General features: G+C 50.3%; 1 protein-coding gene and 1 long non-coding RNA gene across 11 annotated transcripts in view; one reads left to right on the forward strand and one right to left on the reverse strand.

Annotated features, from left to right (window-relative positions):
* Positions 1-45, reverse strand: part of LOC127915745 (uncharacterized) — a 2,170-nt gene extending 2,125 nt beyond the window's left edge. For all 8 annotated transcript variants that reach the window (XR_008091951.1, XR_008091948.1, XR_008091917.1 and 5 more), the window contains exon 1: positions 1-45. This exon is cut by the window's left edge. This is a non-coding gene — a long non-coding RNA (uncharacterized LOC127915745).
* The window catches only part of jag1b (jagged canonical Notch ligand 1b), a 132,916-nt gene that overhangs the window by 59,072 nt on the left and 52,177 nt on the right, over positions 1-21,667 (forward strand). For all 3 annotated transcript variants that reach the window (XM_052496089.1, XM_052496081.1, XM_052496086.1), the window contains exons 10-17: positions 62-175; positions 4,404-4,450; positions 5,586-5,759; positions 8,428-8,578; positions 11,784-11,948; positions 14,518-14,631; positions 17,310-17,423; positions 17,733-17,846. In XM_052496089.1, coding sequence (XP_052352049.1) covers positions 62-175; positions 4,404-4,450; positions 5,586-5,759; positions 8,428-8,578; positions 11,784-11,948; positions 14,518-14,631; positions 17,310-17,423; positions 17,733-17,846 — 993 coding nt within the window. The remainder of the gene's footprint in view (positions 1-61; positions 176-4,403; positions 4,451-5,585; positions 5,760-8,427; positions 8,579-11,783; positions 11,949-14,517; positions 14,632-17,309; positions 17,424-17,732; positions 17,847-21,667) is intronic.

The following is a 21,667-nucleotide window of genomic DNA, read 5'->3' on the forward strand; positions in this document are numbered from 1 at the left end:
CATAATGTCCACACCAGCCTTCACTCCATGCTGTGTTATTCAACTCCTCCTCCTCCTCAAGACGCCAACGAATGCGACAGCAAGCCCTGTGTCAACGCCAACTCTTGCCGCAACCTGATTGGTGGATACTTCTGCGAGTGCGTTCCTGGTTGGACGGGACAGAAATGTGACATCAGTGAGTAGAACTAAGACTGTTCTGTTGCAACTGTTGAGTTTTTTTTTTTTTTAATTTTACCTTTATTTAACCAGGCAAGTCAGTTAAGAACAAATTCTTATTTTCAATGACGGCCTGGGAACAGTGGGTTAACTGCCTGTTCAGGGGCAGAACGACAGATTTGTACCTTGTCAGCTCGGGGGTTTGTGCAAAAAGTTCAAAAGGGAAAATAAATTAACGTGTACAGTTGAAGTCGGAGGTTTACATACACTAAGTTTGAGTCGTTATAACTAGTTTACATACACTAAGTTTGAGTCGTTAAAACTAGTTTACAAACACTACGTTTGAGTCGTTAAAACTAGTTTACAAACACTACGTTTGAGTCGTTAAAACTAGTTTACAAACACTAAGTTTGAGTCGTTAAAACTAGTTTACAAACACTACGTTTGAGTCGTTAAAACTAGTTTACAAACACTACGTTTGAGTCGTTAAAACTAGTTTACAAACACTAAGTTTGAGTCGTTAAAACTAGTTTACAAACACTACGTTTGAGTCGTTAAAACTAGTTTACAAACACTACGTTTGAGTCGTTAAAACTAGTTTACAAACACTAAGTTTGAGTCGTTAAAACTAGTTTACAAACACTAAGTTTGAGTCGTTAAAACTAGTTTACAAACACTTAGGTTGAGTCGTTAAAACTAGTTTACATACACTACGTTTGAGTCGTTAAAACTAGTTTACATACACTTAGGTTGGAGTCATTAAAACTAGTTTACATACACTTAGGTTGAGTCGTTAAAACTAGTTTACATACACTAAGTTGACTGTGCCTTTAAACAACTTGGAATATTCCAGAAATGATGTCATGGCTTTAGAAGCTTCTGATAGTCTAATTGACATCATTTGAGTCAATTGGTGGTGTACCTGTGGATGTATTTCAAGGCCTACCTTCAAACTCAGTGCCTCTTTGCTTGACATCGTGGGAAAATCAAAAGAAATCAGTCAAGAAGTCAGAAAAAAATGGTCAACCTCCACAAGTCTGGCTCATCCTTGGGAGCAATTTCCAAATGCCTGAAGGTCCACGTTCATCTATACAAACAATAGTACCCAAGTATAAACACCATTGGACCACGCAGCCGTCATACCGCTCAGGATGGAGACGCGTTCTGTCTCCTAGATATGAACGTACTTTGGTGTGAAAAGGACCTTGTGAAGATGCTGGAGGAAACAGGTACAAAAGTATCTATATCCACAGTAAAACGAGTCCTATATCAACATAACCTGAAAAGCTCAGCAAGGAAGAAGCCACTGCTCCAAAACCGCCATTAAAAAGTAAAGGTATGAAAAATATTTTAAAATCAGCGCCAAAAAAAAACAATTTCCGATTGTTATGAAAACTTGAAATCGGCCCTAATTAATCGGCCATTCTGATTTAATTGGTCGACCTCTATATTGGAGTGGCCATCGCAAAGCCCTGACCTCAATCCTATAGACAATGTGCTGGTAGAACTGAAAAAGTGTGTGCGAGGCAAGGAGGCCTACAAACCTGACTCAGTTACACCAGCTCTGTCAGGAGGAATAGGCCCAAAATTCACCCAACTTATCATGGGAAGCTTGTGGAAGGCTACCTGAAACGTTTGACCCAAGTTAAACAATTTAAAGTCAATGCTACCAAATCCTAATTGAGTGTATGTAAACCTCTGACCCACTGGGAATGTGATGAAAGAAATAAAAGCTGAAATAAATAATTCTCTCTACTATTATTCTGACATTTCACATTCTTAAAATAAAGTGGTGATCCTAACTGACCTAAGAGAGGAAATCTTTTACTAGGATTAAATGTCCGAAATTGTATGTAAACTTCCGACTTCAACTGTAAATATGGGTTGTATTTACAATGGTGTCTGTTCGTCACTGGTTGCCCTTTTGTTGTGGCAACAGGTCACACATCTTGCTGCGTTGATGTCACACTGTGGTATTTCACCCAACAGATACGATAGTTTTTTCAAAATTGTTTGTTTTCAAATTCTTTGTGGGTCTGTGTAATCTGAGGGAAATATGTGTCTCTATTATGTTGCTTAGTTTTCACCTCATTTTGTGGGCAGAGTGCACATATAGTCTGTCTTCTCTTGAGAGCCAGGTCTCTCTTTGTGTGTGTCTCTTTCTCTCTCTCTCTCACTCTCTCACTCTCACCATTTCTCTCTCTCACCATTTCTCTCACTCTCACCATTTCTCTCACTCTCACCATTTCTCTCACTCTCACCATTTCTCTCACTCTCACCATTTCTCTCTCATTTCACTCACTCACTCACTCACTCACTCACTCACTCACTCACTCACTCTCAGCACAGTCAATGTAATTTCACCCAGAGCGCTATTGGCCCTGATCCAAAGTAGTGTACTATATAGAGAATAGGGCCCTGGTCTACAGTAGTGTACTATATAGGGAATAGGGCCCTGGTCTACAGTAGTGTACTATATAGAGAATAGGGCCCTGGTCTACAGTAGTGTACTATATAGAGAATAGGGCCCTGGTCTACAGTAGTGTACTATATAGAGAATAGGGCCCTGGTCTACAGTAGTGTACTATATAGGAATAAGGCCCTGGTCTACAGTAGTGTACTATATAGAGAATAGGGCCCTGGTCTACAGTAGTGTACTATATAGGGAATAAGGCCCTGGTCTACAGTAGTGTGCTATATAGAGAATAGGGCCCTGGTCTACAGTAGTGTACTATATAGGGAATAGGGCCCTGGTCTACAGTAGTGTGCTATATAGAGAATAGGGCCCTGGTCTACAGTAGTGTACTATATAGAGAATAGGGCCCTGGTCTACAGTAGTGTACTATATAGAGAATAGGGCCCTGGTCTACAGTAGTGTACTATATAGAGAATAGGGCCCTGGTCTACAGTAGTGTACTATATAGGGAATAAGGCCCTGGTCTACAGTAGTGTACTATATAGAGAATAGGGCCCTGGTCTACAGTAGTGTACTATATAGGGAATAAGGCCCTGGTCTACAGTAGTGTGCTATATAGAGAATAGGGCCCTGGTCTACAGTAGTGTACTATATAGGGAATAGGGCCCTGGTCTACAGTAGTGTGCTATATAGAGAATAGGGCCCTGGTCTACAGTAGTGTACTATATAGAGAATAGGGCCCTGGTCTACAGTAGTGTACTATATAGAGAATAGGGCCCTGGTCTACAGTAGTGTACTATATAGGGAATAAGGCCCTGGTCTACAGTAGTGTGCTATATAGAGAATAGGGCCCTGGTCTACAGTAGTGTACTATATAGGGAATAAGGCCCTGGTCTACAGTAGTGTCCTATATAGAGAATAGGGCCCTGGTCTATAGTGTACTGGGAATAGGGCCCTGGTCTACAGTAGTGGGCTATATAGAGAATAGGGCCCTGGTCTACAGTAGTGTACTATATAGGGAATAGGGCGCCATTTGCAATGCAGACAGAGATGGCAGTGTGTACAAGCGTGTTCTTGTGTCCAGTGATGAGGATCCTTTATCATTACTAGAGTCCCATGTAGGCAAGGATAGTTGATTATCTCTGGGAAGCCAAAGATAGTGGATTGTCTCTGGGAAGCCAAGGATAGTGGATTGTCTCTGGGAAGCCAAGGATAGTGGATTATCTCTGGGAAGCCATGGATAGTTGATTATCTCTGGGAAGCCAAGGATAGTTTATTATCTCTGGGAAGCCAAGGATAGTTGATTATCTCTGGGAAGCCAAGGATAGTTTATTATCTCTGGGAAGCCATGGATAGTTTATTATCTCTGGGAAGCCAAGGATAGTTTATTATCTCTGGGAAGCCAAGGATAGTTGATTATCTCTGGGAAGCCAAGGATAGTTTATTATCTCTGGGAAGCCAAGGATAGTTTATTATCTCTGGGAAGCCAAGGATAGTTGATTATCTCTGGGAAGCCAAGGATAAAAACAATCTAGCTCTAGACACACACACACACACACACACACACACACACACACACACACACACACACACACACACACACACACACACACACACACACAGTGCTACTTTCACTTGGCTCAGGGATAGTAAGAATTGCCTTACACCCTACTAAGTTCTGTACCAGCAGTTTATGAAGGATTTTATCGAGGGTCGAGCAGAGAGGAAGTTATGAAGTAGTTAGTGGGTTTATTATGTTAAAAACATCATATTATCCAGACAGTTACATTATATGGTGTTTTAAAAATATGTCATCCCCCCCCACATCTAGATATCAATGACTGCAAGGACCAATGCCAGCACGGAGGAACCTGCAGGGTATGTTTCTGTTCGGGGACCTACAAATACGTTAATCTGTCTCGTATCGGAGATATCAAACACTTGTTTTATGTGTTCAGCTTGTCCTTTTGTTTACGGTTTCTTTCCACACCACAAAGTCAATTTACAGCTTTAAAAAAAAAAAAATAGAAAAGATGGCAACAGTTGTGTAGCGTTCTGTTCTCTGGAAGGTAACACATCTGGGGAGTTTTTTAAGTTGTTCTGGAATCCCTCAATGAAATGAAATATGTAGAGGAAGAGGAGTGGAGAGAGGAGAGAGTCCTTGGACACATTAGATTAAAGGACCCTCAACATTATTGTGTTAAATTACTGTTGGAGCTGGTATTGCCCTTTACTTCCGACAACACTCTTCTTCTCTTTTCCCTTCCCTGACTGACATCCTGTTTTAGCCGAACACTTCCTGTTCTCTAAGGGAGATTAAAGGGGTCTCTGGCCAGCGAGATTAAAGGGGTCTCTGGCCAGCTAGATTAAATAGGTCTCTGGCCAGCTAGATTAAAGGGGTCTCTGGCCAGCTACATTAAAGGGGTCTCTGGCCAGCTCGATTAAAGGGGTCTCTGGCCAGCTACATTAAAGGGGTCTCTGGCCAGCTCGATTAAAGGGGTCTCTGGCCAGCTCGATTAAATAGGTCTCTGGCCAGCTAGATTAAAGGGGTCTCTGGCCAGCTAGATTAAAGGGGTCTCTGGCCAGCTAGATTAAATAGGTCTCTGGCCAGCTAGATTAAATGGGTCTCTGGCCAGCTACATTAAAGGGGTCTCTGGCCAGCTCGATTAAAGGGGTCTCTGGCCAGCTCGATTAAATAGGTCTCTGGCCAGCTAGATTAAATAGGTCTCTGGCCAGCTAGATTAAAGGGTCTCTGGCCAGCTAGATTAAATGGGTCTCTGGCCAGCTAGATTAAATGGGTCTCTGGCCAGCTACATTAAAGGGGTCTCTGGCCAGCTCGATTAAAGGGGTCTCTGGCCAGCTCGATTAAATAGGTCTCTGGCCAGCTCGATTAAATAGGTCTCTGGCCAGCTAGATTAAATAGGTCTCTGGCCAGCTAGATTAAATAGGTCTCTGGAGCATGTAGCTAGTCAAACTAGCTAGTGGTGTATAGTAAACACGTTGTGGATTCCAGGACTTGGTGAACGGGTTCCGCTGTGTGTGTCCTGCGGGTTACTCTGGAGACCACTGTGAGAGAGATGTGGATGAGTGTGCCGGCGCTCCATGTCTGAACGGCGGGCGATGCCAAGACCAGATCAACGGATTCACCTGTCTCTGTCTGCCAGGATTCTCGGGACAACTCTGTCAGGTAAGTTTTGGTGCAGCTTTCAAAACCTTCCCGACTGTTTAACTTAACTTAGTTCCCATTCTATCCCTGGTAAGCAACACTGAAACCCTTCCCCTTAACCCCCACTACCCCACCCTGTCTACTAGACTACCCCACCCTGTCTACTAGTCTACTAGACTACCCCACCCTGTCTACTAGACTACCCCACCCTGTCTACTAGACTACCCCACCCTGTCTACTAGACTACCCCACCCTGTCTACTAGACTACCCCACCCTGTCTACTAGACTACCCCACCCTGTCTACTAGACTACCCCACCCTGTCTACTAGACTACCCCACCCTGTCTACTCGACTACCCCACCCTGTCTACTCGACTACCCCACCCTGTCTACTCGACTACCCCCCCCTGTCTACTCGACTACCCCACCCTGTCTACTCGACTACCCCACCCTGTCTACTCGACTACCCCACCCTGTCTACTCGACTACCCCACCCTGTCTACTCGACTACCCCACCCTGTCTACTCGACTACCCCACCCTGTCTACTCGACTACCCCACCCTGTCTACTCGACTACCCCACCCTGTCTACTCGACTACCCCACCCTGTCTACTCGACTACCCCACCCTGTCTACTCGACTACCCCACCCTGTCTACTCGACTACTCTACTCGACTACCCCGTCTACTCGACTACTCTACTCGACTACCCCACCCTGTCTACTCGACTACCCCACCCTGTCTACTCGACTACCCCACCCTGTCTACTCGACTACCCCACCCTGTCTACTCGACTACCCCACCCTGTCTACTCGACTACCCCACCCTGTCTACTCGACTACCCCACCCTGTCTACTCGACTACCCCACCCTGTCTACTCGACTACTCTACTCGACTACTCTACTCGACTACTCTACTCGACTACCCCACCCTGTCTACTCGACTACCCCACCCCGTCTACTCGACTACCCCACCCCGTCTACTCGACTACCCCACCCCGTCTACTCGACTACCCCGTCTACTAGACTACCCCGACTACTAGACCCCCGACTACCCCGACTACCCCACCCCGTCTACTAGACTACCCCACCCCGTCTACTAGACTACCCCACCCCGTCTACTAGACTACCCCACCCCGTCTACTAGACTACCCCACCCCGTCTACTAGACTACCCCACCCCGTCTACTAGACTACCCCACCCCGTCTACTAGACTACCCCACCCCGTCTACTAGACTACCCCACCCCGACTACTAGACTACCCCACCCCGACTACTAGACTACCCCACCCCCTCTACTAGACTACCCCACCCCGACTACTAGACTACCCCACCCCGTCTACTAGACTACCCCCCCCGTCTCCTAGACTACCCCACCCCGTCTACTAGACTACCCCACCCCGTCTACTAGACTACCCCACCCCGTCTACTAGACTACCCCACCCCGTCTACTAGACTACCCCACCCCGTCTACTAGACTACCCCACCCCGTCTACTAGACTACCCCACCCCGTCTACTAGACTACCCCACCCCGTCTACTAGACTACCCCACCCCGTCTACTAGACTACCCCACCCCGTCTACTAGACTACCCCACCCCGTCTACTAGACTACCCCACCCCGACTACTAGACTACCCCACCCCGACTACTAGACTACCCCACCCCGACTACTAGACTACCCCACCCTGTCTACTAGACTACCCCACCCCGACTACTAGACTACCCCACCCCGACTACTAGACTACCCCACCCCGTCTACTAGACTACCCCACCCCGTCTACTAGACTACCCCACCCCGTCTACTAGACTACCCCACCCCGTCTACTAGACTACCCCACCCCGTCTACTAGACTACCCCACCCCGACTACTAGACTACCCCACCCCGACTACTAGACTACCCCACCCCGACTACTAGACTACCCCACCCCGACTACTAGACTACCCCACCCCGACTACTAGACTACCCCACCCCGACTACTAGACTACCCCACCCCGACTACTAGACTACCCCACCCCGACTACTAGACTACCCCACCCCGACTCCTAGACTACCCCACCCTGTCTACTAGACTACCCCACCCTGACTACTAGACTACCCCACCCTGACTACTAGACTACCCCACCCTGTCTACTAGACTACCCCACCCTGTCTACTAGACTACCCCACCCTCCAACCTGTCTATAGTTCACTGATCAACCTTCATTATAAGCGTGTGTGTGTGTGTGTGGTATTTCCTGGAAAGTCTCTGTCGGGAGGATGCTGTGGGCTGGTCTGTGTTTAGTACTGAACCCCGTCTCTCTGTCTGCCTCTTTCCATGGTCTTGTCTCTCATAACTACACCTCTTTCCATGGTCTTGTCTCTCATAACTACACCTCTTTCCATGGTCTTGTCTCTCATAACTACACCTCTTTCCATTATCTTGTCTCTCATAACTACACCTCTTTCCATGGTCTTGTCTCTCATAACTACACCTCTTTCCATGGTCTTGTCTCTCATAACTACACCTCTTTCCATGGTCTTGTCTCTCATAACTACACTTTTTTTGAAGGTTTTTCTTGCAAAGTAAATATATATATATATATATATATATATATATTTATATAGTTCTTAGTGTTATACACTAACTGAAAGATGTTCTGGATAAGAGTGTCTGGTAAATGACCAAAATGTAAACATGTCTCTCTCTATAGTTGGACATAGACTACTGCCTCGTCAACCCATGTCAGAACGGAGCCGCATGTTACAACCTGGCTACAGGTCACTACTGCGCCTGTTCAGACGACTACGAAGGAAAAAACTGCTCTCACCTCAAAGACCACTGTCACACCAGCACGTGCAAAGGTACGCCCACCTTGTCCTCTGTCGTGCCTCTCTCTCCTTTCTCTCCCTCTCTCTCGTTTCTCTCCCTCTCTCTCGTTTCTCTCCCCCTCTCTCGTTTCCCACCCCCTCTCTCGTTTCCCACCCCTCTCTCGTTTCTCCCCCTCTCTCGTTTCTCTCCCTCTCTCTCGTTTCTCTCCCTCTCTCTCGTTTCCCTCCCTCTCTCTCGTTTCCCTCCCTCTCTCTCGTTTCTCTCCCTCTCTCTCCTTTCTCTCCCTCTCTCGTTTCCCTCCCTCTCTCTCGTTTCCCTCCCCCTCTCTCGTTTCTCTCCCTCTCTCTCGTTTCTCTCCCTCTCTCTCGTTTCTCTCCCTCTCTCTCTTTCTCTCCCTCTCTCTCGTTTCTCTCCCTCTCTCTCGTTTCTCTCCCTCTCTCTCGTTTCTCTCCCTCTCTCTCGTTTCTCTCCCTCTCTCTCTCGTTTCTCTCCCTCTCTCTCTCGTTTCTCTCCCTCTCTCTCTCGTTTCTCTCCCTCTCTCTCGTTTCCTCCCCCTCTCTCTCGTTTCCCTCCCCCTCTCTCGTTTCTCTCCCTCTCTCTCGTTTCTCTCCCTCTCTCTCGTTTCTCTCCCTCTCTCTCGTTTCTCTCCCTCTCTCTCGTTTTCTCCCTCTCTCTCGTTTCTCTCCCCCTCTCTCGTTTCTCTCCCTCTCTCGTTTCTCTCCCCTCTCTCGTTTCTCTCCCTCTCTCGTTTCTCTCCCTCTCTCTCGTTTCTCTCCCCCTCTCTCGTTTCTCTCCCCCTCTCTCGTTTCTCTCCCCCTCTCTCGTTTCTCTCCCCTCTCTCGTTTCCCTCCCTCTCTCTCGTTTCTCTCCCCCTCTCTCGTTTCCCTCCCCCTCTCTCGTTTCCCTCCCCCTCTCTCGTTTCTCTCCCCTCTCGTTTCTCTCCCCCTCTCTCGTTTCTCTCCCCTCTCTCGTTTCTCTCCCCTCTCGTTTCTCTCCCCTCTCTCGTTTCTCTCCCCCTCTCTCGTTTCTCTCCCTCTCTCGTTTCTCTCCCCCTTCCCACCCTCCCCCTCTCTCGTTTCCCACCCCTCTCTCGTTCCCCTCCCCTCTCTCGTTTCTCTCCCCTCTCTCGTTTCCCTCCCCCTCTCTCGTTTCCCTCCCCCTCTCTCGTTTCCTCCCCCTCTCTCGTTTCCCTCCCCCTCTCTCGTTTCCCTCCCCCTCTCTCGTTTCCCTCCCCCTCTCTCGTTTCCCTCCCCCTCTCTCGTTTCCTCCCCTCTCTCGTTTCCCTCCCCTCTCTCGTTTCCCCCCCTCTCTCGTTTCTCTCCCCTCTCTCGTTTCCCTCCCTCTCTCGTTTCCCTCCCCTCTCTCGTTTCCCTCCCCCTCTCTCCTTTCCCTCCCCCTCTCTCCTTTCTCTCCCTCTCTCTCCTTTCTCTCCCCCTCTCTCCTTTCTCTCCTTTCTCTCCCCCTCTCTCCTTTCTCTCCCCCTCTCTCGTTTCTCTCCCCCCTCTCTCGTTTCTCTCCCTTTCCTCCCCCTCTCTCCGTTTCTCTCCCCCTCTCTCGTTTCTCTCCCCTCTCTCGTTTCTCTCCCCTCTCTCTTTCCCTCCCCTCTCTCGTTTCTCCCCCTCTCTCGTTTCTCTCCCCTCTCTCGTTTCTCTCCCTCTCTCTCCTTTCTCTCCCCTCTCTCGTTTCTCCCCCTCTCTCCTTTCTCTCTCCTCTCTCGTTTCTCTCCCCTCTCTCGTTTCTCTCCCTCTCTCTCGTTTCTCTCCCCCTCTCTCCTTTCTCCCTCTCTCTCCTTTCCTCCCCCTCTCTCGTTTCCCCCTCTCTCTCGTTTCCCTCCCTCTCTCTCGTTTCCTCTCCCTCTCTCTCGTTTCTCTCCCTCTCTCTCGTTTCTCTCCGTTTCTCTCCCTTTCTCTCCCCCTCTCTCGTTTCTCTCCCCTCTCTCGTTTCTCTCCCCTCTCTCGTTTTCTCCCCTCTCTCGTTTCCTCTCCCCCTCTCTCTCCTTTCTCTCCCTCTCTCGTTTCTCTCCCCCTCTCTCGTTTCTCTCCCCTCTCTCGTTTCTCTCCCCTCTCTCTTTCTCTCCCCCTCTCTCGTTTCTCTCCCCCCTCTCTCGTTCTCTCCCCCTCTCTCGTTTCTCTCCCCTCTCTCTTTTCCCTCCCCCTCTCTCGTTTCCCTCCCCCTCTCTCGTTTCCCTCCCCCTCGCTCGTTTCCCTCCCCCTCTCTCTTTTCCCTCCCCCTCGCTCGTTTCCCTCCCCCTCGCTCGTTCTCCCTCTCTCTTTTCTCTCCCCCCTTGCTCGTTTCTCTCCCCCCGCGCTCGTTTCCCTCCCCCGCGCTCGTTTCCCTCCCCCGCGCTCGTTTCCCTCCCCCGCGCTCGTTCTCCCCCTTTCTCGCGCTCGTTCTCCCCCTCTCTCATTTCCCCACCCCTCTCTCTCTTGGTGTTAGTATAGTGTTTGGGGTTTAGATTCAGCTCTGTGTGTTAACTAGACCAGACAGGAGTGCAGAGTGAGAGAGATCAGCGTAACAGCTTCCTGTTGCTGCTGTTCCTCCATGTTTACACTTCCTGAGAAGAATTGATCGCTCAGTCAGCGACGTGTGTCTGTGTTTTTTAACCGGAATGTAAACCTGGGTCTGTGTTCATAAAGCGTCTCTGTGTAAGGGGATACTGGTACCAGATCTACCCTGAGTTGTTATGGTGACTAAGAGGACATTGGTACCAGAACTACCCTGAGTTGTCATGGTGACCAAGAGGACATTGGTACCAGAACTACCCTGAGTTGTCATGGTGACTAAGAGGACATTGGTACCAGAACTACCCTGAGTTGTCATGGTGACTAAGAGGACATTGGTACCAGAACTACCCTGAGTTGTCATGGTGACTAAGAGGACACTGGTACCCTGAGTTGTCATGGTGACTAAGAGGACACTGGTACCAGAACTACCCTGAGTTGTCATGGTGACTAAGAGGACATTGGTACCAGAACTACCCTAAGTTGTCATGGTGACTAAGAGGATACTGGTACCAGAACTACCCTGAGTTGTCATAGTGACTAAGAGGACATTGGTACCAGAACTACCCTGAGTTGCTTTCTGTATGAGGCCTGGGTTCAGGTCTATATGTTCTGTAGTGGGTGTCAGTGCCATGCATCTAGTGTGCGGCGATTGCAATCTTAATACATAGAAGAACGTTGTATAAATCCTAAGACCCGAAGATGCTTCCTCCCCCCCCCACCCCCCCACCCACAGTGATTGACAGCTGCACGGTTGCCGTGGGATCCAACAGTACCCCTGGAGGAGAGCGGTACATCTCCTCCAACGTGTGTGGTCCTCACGGACGCTGTCGGAGCCAGGCGGGAGGACAGTTCAGCTGTGACTGTCAGGAGGGCTTCAGAGGCACATACTGTCACGAGAGTAAGACATGCTGACTTACACATGACATATAGCAGACATACTGACATATAGCAGACATGCTGACTTACACATGACATATAGCAGACATACTGATGTATAGACATGACATATAGCAGACATGCTGACTTATAGACATGACATATAGCAGACATACTGATGTATAGACATGACATATAGCAGACATGCTGACTTATAGACATGACATATAGCAGACATGCTGACTTATAGACATGACATATAGCAGACATGCTGACTTATAGACATGACATATAGCAGACATGCTGACTTATAGACATGACATATAGCAGACATACTGACTTAGACATGACATAGCAGACATACTGACTTACACATGACATATAGCAGACATAGTGACTTAGACATGACATATAGCAGACATACTGACGTATAGACATGACATATAGCAGACATAGTGACTTAGACATGACATATAGCAGACATACTGACTTAGACATGACATATAGCAGACATACTGACGTATAGACATGACATATAGCAGACATACTGACTTGGACATGACATATAGCAGTCATACTGACATATAGACATGACATATAGCAGACATAGTGACTTAGACATGACATATAGCAGACATACTGACTTAGACATGACATATAGCAGTCATACTGACATATAGACATGACATATAGCAGTCATACTGACGTATAGACATGACATATAGCAGACATACTGACGTATAGACATGACATATAGCAGACATACTGACATATAGACATGACATATAGCAGACATACTGACATATAGACATGACATATAGCAGACATACTGACATATAGACATGACATATAGCAGACATACTGACATATAGACATGACATATAGCAGACATACTGACATATAGACATGACATATAGCAGACATAGTGACTTAGACATGACATATAGCAGACATACTGACATATAGACATGACATATAGCAGACATACTGACTTATAGACATGACATATAGCAGACATACTGACTTAGACATGACATATAGCAGACATACTTACGTATAGACATGACATATAGCAGACATACTGACGTATAGACATGACATATAGCAGACATACTGACATATAGACATGACATATAGCAGACATACTGACTTATAGACATGACATATAGCAGACATACTGACTTAGACATGACATATAGCAGACATACTTACGTATAGACATGACATATAGCAGACATACTGACGTATAGACATGACATATAGCAGACATACTGACTTAGACATGACATATAGCAGACATACTTACATATACACATGACATATAGCAGACATAGTGACTTAGACATGACATATAGCAGACATACTGACATATAGACATGACATATAGCAGACATATTGACTTAGACATGACATATAGCAGACATAGTGACTTAGACATGACATATAGCAGACATACTGACTTAGACATGACATATAGCAGACATAGTGACTTAGACATGAAGTATAGACATGACATATAGCAGACATACTTACGTATAGACATGACATATAGCAGACATACTAACGTATAGACATGACATATAGCAGACATAGTGACTTAGACATGACATATAGCAGACATACTGACTTAGACATGACATATAGCAGACATAGTGACTTAGACATGAAGTATAGACATGACATATAGCAGACATACTTACGTATAGACATGACATATAGCAGACATACTTACGTATAGACATGACATATAGCAGACATACTAACGTATAGACATGACATATAGCAGACATAGTGACTTAGACATGAAGTATAGACATGACATATAGCAGACATAGGGACTTAGACATGACATATAGCAGACATAGGGACTTAGACATGACATATAGCAGACATACTGACTTAGACATGACATATAGCAGACATACTGACTTATAGACATGACATATAGCAGACATACTGACATATAGACATGACATATAGCAGACATACTGACGTATAGACATGACATATAGCAGACATAGGGACTTAGACATGACATATAGCAGACATAGGGACTTAGACATGACATATAGTAGACATACTGACTTAGACATGACATATAGCTGACATATAGACATGACATATAGCAGACATACTGACTTAGACATGACATATAGCAGACATACTGACTTAGACATGACATATAGCAGACATAGGGACTTAGACATGACATATCTCGCTAAAGCAAAGAGACCCTGATCCCAAACCACCCATGCTGTCCTTGGCACCACTGGCAGGCAGCTATCAACAGTACCCAGTGTCCCTCTAAACTGTCCACAAACACTGTGGCCTTGGCACGGGACTCACACAAGACTTCACACACCAACCACATTCCACACGTCAAACTAAAGCCAACACTCAGAGAATGATCTTACCTGGAGTTCACTTTTTTCACTGTTTTGTACAGGTACATTATCCATTTAAACCTACCTTACTGTAGTTTCTAATGATTTCTCTCCTCCCCTCCCTCTCACCTCTCTCTCTCTCTCCCCCCTCACCTCTCCTCTCTCTCCCCCCCCTCACCTCTCCTCTCTCTCCCCCCTCCATCTCAGATATTAATGATTGTGAGAGCAGCCCGTGTGGTAACGGAGGAACCTGTATAGATAAAGTCAGTGTGTACCAGTGTATTTGTGGAGACGGCTGGGAGGGGGATCACTGCGAGACCAGTAAGTATTTATTCTTTAAAAATAAAAAGTGTTTTTCAACTTCTATTGAGAGATCGACATGTTGATGAGAACTACGAGGGGCGGGCAGCGCCCCCTCTAGACCGGCCCCCTCTAGACCGGCCCCCTCTAGACCGGCCCCTCTAGACCGGCCCCTCTAGACCGGCCCCTCTAGACCGCCACCTCTAGACCGCCACCTCTAGACCGGCCCCCGGCCCCCTCTAGACCGGCCCCCTCTAGACCGGCCCCCTCTAGACCGGCCCCCTCTAGACCGGCCCCCTCTAGACCGGCCCCCTCTAGGGCCCTCTAGACCGCCCTTCTAGACCGCCCCTCTAGACCGGCCCCCTCTAGACCGGCCCTTCTAGACTGGCCCCCTCTAGACTGGCCCCCTCTAGACTGGCCCCCTCTAGACCGGCCCCTCTAGACTGGCCCCCTCTAGACCGCCCTTCTAGACCGGCCCCCCACTAGAGACTGGCCCTCTAGACCGGCCCCTCTAGACTGGCCCGGCCCCCTCTAGACCGGGTCCCCCTCTAGACCGGCCCCTCTAGACTGGCCCCTCTAGACTGGCCCTCTAGACTGGCCCCTCTAGACTGGCCCCCTCTAGACCGGCCCCCTCTAGACCGGCCCCCTCTAGACCGGCCCCCTCTAGACCGCCACTTCTAGACCGCCACCTCTAGACCGCCCCCTCTAGACTGGCCCCCTCTAGACTGGCCCCCTCTAGACCGGCCCCCTCTAGACTGGCCCCCCCTCTAGACTGGCCCCCCTCTAGACTGGCCCCCTCTAGACTGGCCCCCTCTAGACTGGCCCCCTCTAGACTGGCCCCCTCTAGACTGGCCCCCTCTAGACTGGCCCCCTCTAGACTGGCCCCCTCTAGACTGGCCCCCTCTAGACTGGCCCCCTCTAGACCGGCCCCCACTAGACCGGGTCCCGGCCCCCTCTAGACCGGCCCCCTCTAGACCGGGTCCCGGCCCCCTCTAGACCGGCCCCCTCTAGACCGGGTCCCGGCCCCCTCTAGACCGGCCCCCTCTAGACCGGGTCCCGGCCCCCTCTAGACCGGCCCCCTCTAGACCGGGTCCCCAGCCCCCTCTAGACCGGCCCCCTCTAGACCGGCCCCCTCTAGACCGGCCCCCGCCCCCCCTCTAGACCGGCCCCCGCCCCCCTCTAGACCGGGTCCCGGCCCCCTCTAGACCGGCCCCCTCTAGACCGGGTCCCCCGCCCCTCTAGACCGGCCCCCTCTAGACCGGGTCCCGGCCCCCTCTAGACCGGCCCCCTCTAGACCGGGTCCCGGCCCCCTCTAGACCGGCCCCCTCTAGACCGGCCCCCTCTAGACCGGCCCCCCGCCCCCTCTAGACCGGCACCCGGCCCCCTCTAGACCGGCCCCCTCTAGACCGGTTCCCGGCCCCCTCTAGACCGGGTGCCCGGCCCCCTCTAGACCGGCCCCCTCTAGACCGGCCCCCTCTAGACCGGCCCCCGGCCCCCTCTAGACCGGCCCCCTCTAGCCCGGCCCCCGCTAGACCGGCCCCCTCTAGACCGCCCCCTCTAGACCGGCCCCCTCTAGACCGGCCCCCAGCCCCCTCTAGACCGGCCCCCTCTAGACCGGCCCCCTCTAGACCGGCCCCCTCTAGACCGGCCCCCTAGCCGGCCCCCTCTAGACCGGCCCCCTCTAGACCGGCCCCCTCTAGACCGGCCCCCTGCAGCACTACTAGTCTTTATTTGGATCCTCATTAGCTGATACCTTAGTGACCACCAGTTTTCCTGGGGTCCACATTCTTACCCATCATCGTTGACACGTAGAGATGCATGATATATGTTTCACTAAGTAGGTCGATACGTGTAATTATGACCATTATGTAAAGGTAGCAATTTAACCTGAAACAAGTTTCTCTCTCCTCTCCCCTCTCTGTCTCTATCCTCTCCCCCTCTCCTCCACTCTTTCTATCCTCTCTCCTCCTCTCCCCCTCTCCTCCTCTCTATCCTTTCTCCTCCTCCTCCTCCTCCCCTCTCCTCCTCCTCCTCCCTCCTCCCCTCCTCCTCCTCCTCCCTCCCCTCCTCCTCTCCTCCCCCCCCCCTCCTCCTCTCTCCTCCTCTCCTCTCTCTCCCCCCTCTCCTCCTCTCTATCCTCTCTCCTCCTCCTCCTCTCCTCCCTCCCCCTCCTCCTCCTTTCCTCCTCTCCTCTATCTCCTCCCCTCCTCCCCTCTCCTCCTCTCCTCCTCCTCTCCTTTCCCCTCTCCTCTCTCCTCCTCTCTCCCCCCTCCTCCTCCTCCCTCCTCCTCCCTCCTTCTCTATCTCCTCCTCCTCCTTTCCCCCTCTCCCCCTCTCCTCCTCCCCCTCTCCTCTCTCTCCTCCTCCTCTCCTTTCCCCCTCTCCTCCTCTCTCCTCCTCTCTCCTCCCTCCTCCCTCCCCTCTCCCCTCTCCTCTCTATCCTCTCTCCTCCTCCTTTCCTCCTCTCCTCTCTATCTCCTCCTCCTCCTTTCCCCCTCTCTATCTCCTCCTCCTCCTTTCCCCCTCTCCTCTCTCTCTCCTCCTCCTCCTTTCCCCCTCTCCTCTCTCTTTCCTCTCTCCTCTCTCCTCCTCCTCTCTCCTCTCTCCTCCTCCTCTCTCCCCCTCTCCTCCTCCTCCTCTCCCCCTCTCTCTCTCTCTCCTCTCTCCTCCTCCTCTTCCTCCCCCCTCCTCTCCTCCAGATATAGATGACTGCAGCACTAGTCCATGCCATAATGGAGGAACATGTCGAGACCTGGTGACTGATTTCTTCTGTGAGTGTATGAACGGCTGGAAGGGGAAGACCTGCCACTCCCGTAAGAACACATCTCTGTCCCTGTCTGTCTCTCTCCCTCAGTCTCTCTCCCTCAGTCTCTCTCCCTCAGTCTCTCTATCTCTAGCTCTAGCTCTAGCTCTAGCTCCCTCAGTGTCTCTCTCTCTATCTCTAGCTCTATCTCTAGCTCTAGCTCCCTCAGTGTCTCTCTCTCTCTCGCTCCCTCAGTGTCTCTCGCTCCCTCTCATTTTCTATTTACCAGTGTACCTATGTGCTTAGGTGTGAATGTTATCACACAGGTAGGTGTGTGTGTGCATTATGAAAACACTGACTCTTTAACTCTGTCTCCCAGGTGAGAGCCAGTGTGACGAGGCTACCTGTAACAACGGAGGGACATGCCATGACGAGGGAGACACCTTCCAGTGCAAGTGTTCCCCTGGATGGGAGGGGGCTACCTGTAATATAGGTGAGTTAGTCTGGATGGGAGGGAGGGAGGGGGCTACCTGTAATATAGGTGAGTTAGTCTGGATGGGAGGGAGGGGGCTACCTGTAATATAGGTGAGTTAGTCTGGGTGGGAGGGAGGGGGCTACCTGTAATATAGGTGAGTTAGTCTGGATGGGAGGGAGGGGCTACCTGTAATATAGGTGAGTTAGTCTGGATGGGAGGGAGGGGCTACCTGTAATATAGGTGAGTTAGTCTGGATGGGAGGGAGGGGGGGGCTACCTGTAATATAGGTGAGTTAGTCTGGATGGGAGGGAGGGGCTACCTGTAATATAGGTGAGTTAGTCTGGATGGGAGGGAGGGGGCTACCTGTAATATAGGTGAGTTAGTCTGGGTGGGAGGGAGGGGGCTACCTGTAATATAGGTGAGTTAGTCTGGGGAGGGAGGGAGGGGGCTACCTGTAATATAGGTGAGTTAGTCTGGATGGGAGGGAGGGAGGGGCTACCTGTAATATAGGTCTGGAGTTAGTCTGGATGGGAGGGAGGGGGGGCTACCTGTAATATAGGTGAGTTAGTCTGGATGGGAGGGAGGGGGGGCTACCTGTAATATAGGTGAGTTAGTCTGGATGGGAGGGAGGGGCTACCTGTAATATAGGTGAGTTAGTCTGGGGGCTATGGGAGGGAGGGGGGGCTACCTGTAATATAGGTGAGTTAGTCTGGATGGGAGGGAGGGGCTACCTGTAATATAGGTGAGTTAGTCTGGATGGGAGGGAGGGGCTACCTGTAATATAGGTGAGTTAGTCTGGATGGGAGGGAGGGGGCTACCTGTAATATAGGTGAGTTAGTCTGGATGGGAGGGAGGGGCTACCTGTAATATAGGTGAGTTAGTCTGGATGGGAGGGAGGGGGCTACCTGTAATATAGGTGAGTTAGTCTGGGTGGGAGGGAGGGGCTACCTGTAATATAGGTGAGTTAGTCTGGGTGGGAGGGAGGGGGCTACCTGTAATATAGGTGAGTTAGTCTGGATGGGAGGGAGGGGGGCTACCTGTAATATAGGTGAGTTAGTCTGGGTGGGAGGGAGGGGGCTACCTGTAATATAGGTGAGTTAGTCTGGATGGGAGGGAGGGAGGGGCTACCTGTAATATAGGTGAGTTAGTCTGGATGGGAGGGAGGGGCTACCTGTAATATAGGTGAGTTAGTCTGGATGGGAGGGAGGGGGCTACCTGTAATATAGGTGAGTTAGTCTGGGTGGGAGGGAGGGGGCTACCTGTAATATAGGTGAGTTAGTCTGGATGGGAGGGAGGGGCTACCTGTAATATAGGTGAGTTAGTCTGGATGGGAGGGAGGGGCTACCTGTAATATAGGTGAGTTAGTCTGGATGGGAGGGAGGGAGGGGGCTACCTGTAATATAGGTGAGTTAGTCTGGATGGGAGGGAGGGAGGGGGCTACCTGTAATATAGGTGAGTTAGTCTGGATGGGAGGGAGGGGGCTACCTGTAATATAGGTGAGTTAGTCTGGATGGGAGGGAGGGGCTACCTGTAATATAGGTGAGTTAGTCTGGATGGGAGGAGGGAGGAGGGGCTACCTGTAATATAGGTGAGTTATTCTGGATGGGAGGGAGGGGGCTACCTGTAATATAGGTGAGTTAGTCTGGATGGGAGGGAGGGGCTACCTGTAATATAGGTGAGTTAGTCTGGATGGGAGGGAGGGGCTACCTGTAATATAGGTGAGTTAGTCTGGATGGGAGGGAGGGGGCTACCTGTAATATAGGTGAGTTAGTCTGGATGGGAGGGAGGGGCTACCTGTAATATAGGTGAGTTAGTCTGGGTGGGAGGGAGGGGGCTACCTATAATATAGGTGAGTTAGTCTGGATGGGAGGGAGGGAGGGGGAGGGAGGGCCTACCTGTAATATAGGTGAGTTAGTCTGGATGGGAGGGAGGGGCTACCTGTAATATAGGTGAGTTAGTCTGGATGGGAGGGAGGGGGCTACCTGTAATATAGGTGAGTTAGTCTGGATGGGAGGGAGGGGCTACCTGTAATATAGGTGAGTTAGTCTGGATGGGAGGGAGGGGCTACCTGTAATATAGGTGAGTTAGTCTGGATGGGAGGGAGGGAGGGGCTACCTGTAATATAGGTGAGTTAGTCTGGATGGGAGGGAGGGGCTACCTGTAATATAGGTGAGTTAGTCTGGATGGGAGGGAGGGGGCTACCTGTAATATAGGTGAGTTATTCTGGAGGGAGGGAGGGGCTACCTGTAATATAGGTGAGTTAGTCTGGATGGGAGGGAGGGGCTACCTGTAATATAGTGAGTTATATAGGTGAGTTAGTCTGGATGGGAGGGAGGGGGCTACCTGTAATATAGGTGAGTTAGTCTGGATGGGAGGGAGGGGGCTACCTGTAATATAGGTGAGTTAGTCTGGATGGGAGGGAGGGGCTACCTGTAATATAGGTGAGTTAGTCTGGATGGGAGGGAGGGGCTACCTGTAATATAGGTGAGTTAGTCTGGGTGGGAGGGAGGGGCTACCTGTAATATAGGTGAGTTAGTCTGGGTGGGAGGGAGGGGCTACCTGTAATATAGGTGAGTTAGTCTGGGTGGGAGGGAGGGGGCTACCTGTAATATAGGTGAGTTAGTCTGGATGGGAGGGAGGGGCTACCTGTAATATAGGTGAGTTAGTCTGGATGGGAGGGAGGGGGCTACCTGTAATATAGGTGAGTTAGTCTGGGTGGGAGGGAGGGGCTACCTGTAATATAGGTGAGTTAGTCTGGATGGGAGGGAGGGGCTACCTGTAATATAGGTGAGTTAGTCTGGATGGGAGGGAGGGGGCTACCTGTAATATAGGTGAGTTAGTCTGGATGGGAGGGAGGGGGCTACCTGTAATATAGGTGAGTTAGTCTGGATGGGAGGGAGGGGCTACCTGTAATATAGGTGAGTTAGTCTGGATGGGAGGGAGGGGCTACCTGTAATATAGGTGAGTTAGTCTGGATGGGAGGGAGGGGCTACCTGTAATATAGGTGAGTTAGTCTGGATGGGAGGGAGGGGGCTACCTGTAATATAGGTGAGTTAGTCTGGATGGGAGGGGGCTACCTGGGTGAGTTACCTGGATGGGAGGGAGGGGCTACCTAATAAGGTGAGTTAGTCTGGATGGGAGGGAGGGAGGGGGCTACCTGTAATATAGGTGAGTTATTCTGGATGGGAGGGAGGGGCTACCTGTAATATAGGTGAGTTAGTCTGGATGGGAGGGAGGGGCTACCTGTAATTTAGGTGAGTTAGTCTGGATGGGAGGGAGGGAGGGGCTACCTGTAATATAGGTGAGTTAGTCTGGATGGGAGGGAGGGGCTACCTGTAATATAGGTGAGTTAGTCTGGATGGGAGGGAGGGGGCTACCTGTAATATAGGTGAGTTAGTCTGGGTGGGAGGGAGGGGCTACCTGTAATATAGATGAGTTAGTCTGGGGAGGGAGGGAGGGGCTACCTGTAATATAGGTGAGTTAGTCTGGGAGGGAGGGAGGGGCTACCTGTAATATAGGTGAGTTAGTCTGGATGGGAGGGAGGGGGCTACCTGTAATATAGGTGAGTTAGTCTGGGAGGGAGGGAGGGGGCTACCTGTAATATAGGTGAGTTAGTCTGGATGGGAGGGAGGGGGCTAACTGTAATATAGGTGAGTTAGTCTGGATGGGAGGGAGGGGGCTACCTGTAATATAGGTGAGTTAGTCTGGATGGGAGGGAGGGGCTACCTGTAAAATAGGTGAGTTAGTCTAGATGGGAGGGAGGGGCTACCTGTAATATAGATGAGTTAGTCTGGGTGGGAGGGAGGGAGCTACCTGTAATATAGATGAGTTAGTCTGGG

Source organism: Oncorhynchus keta, chromosome 3 (assembly GCF_023373465.1).
Source record: "Oncorhynchus keta strain PuntledgeMale-10-30-2019 chromosome 3, Oket_V2, whole genome shotgun sequence".
Classification (NCBI taxonomy): domain Eukaryota; kingdom Metazoa; phylum Chordata; class Actinopteri; order Salmoniformes; family Salmonidae; genus Oncorhynchus; species Oncorhynchus keta.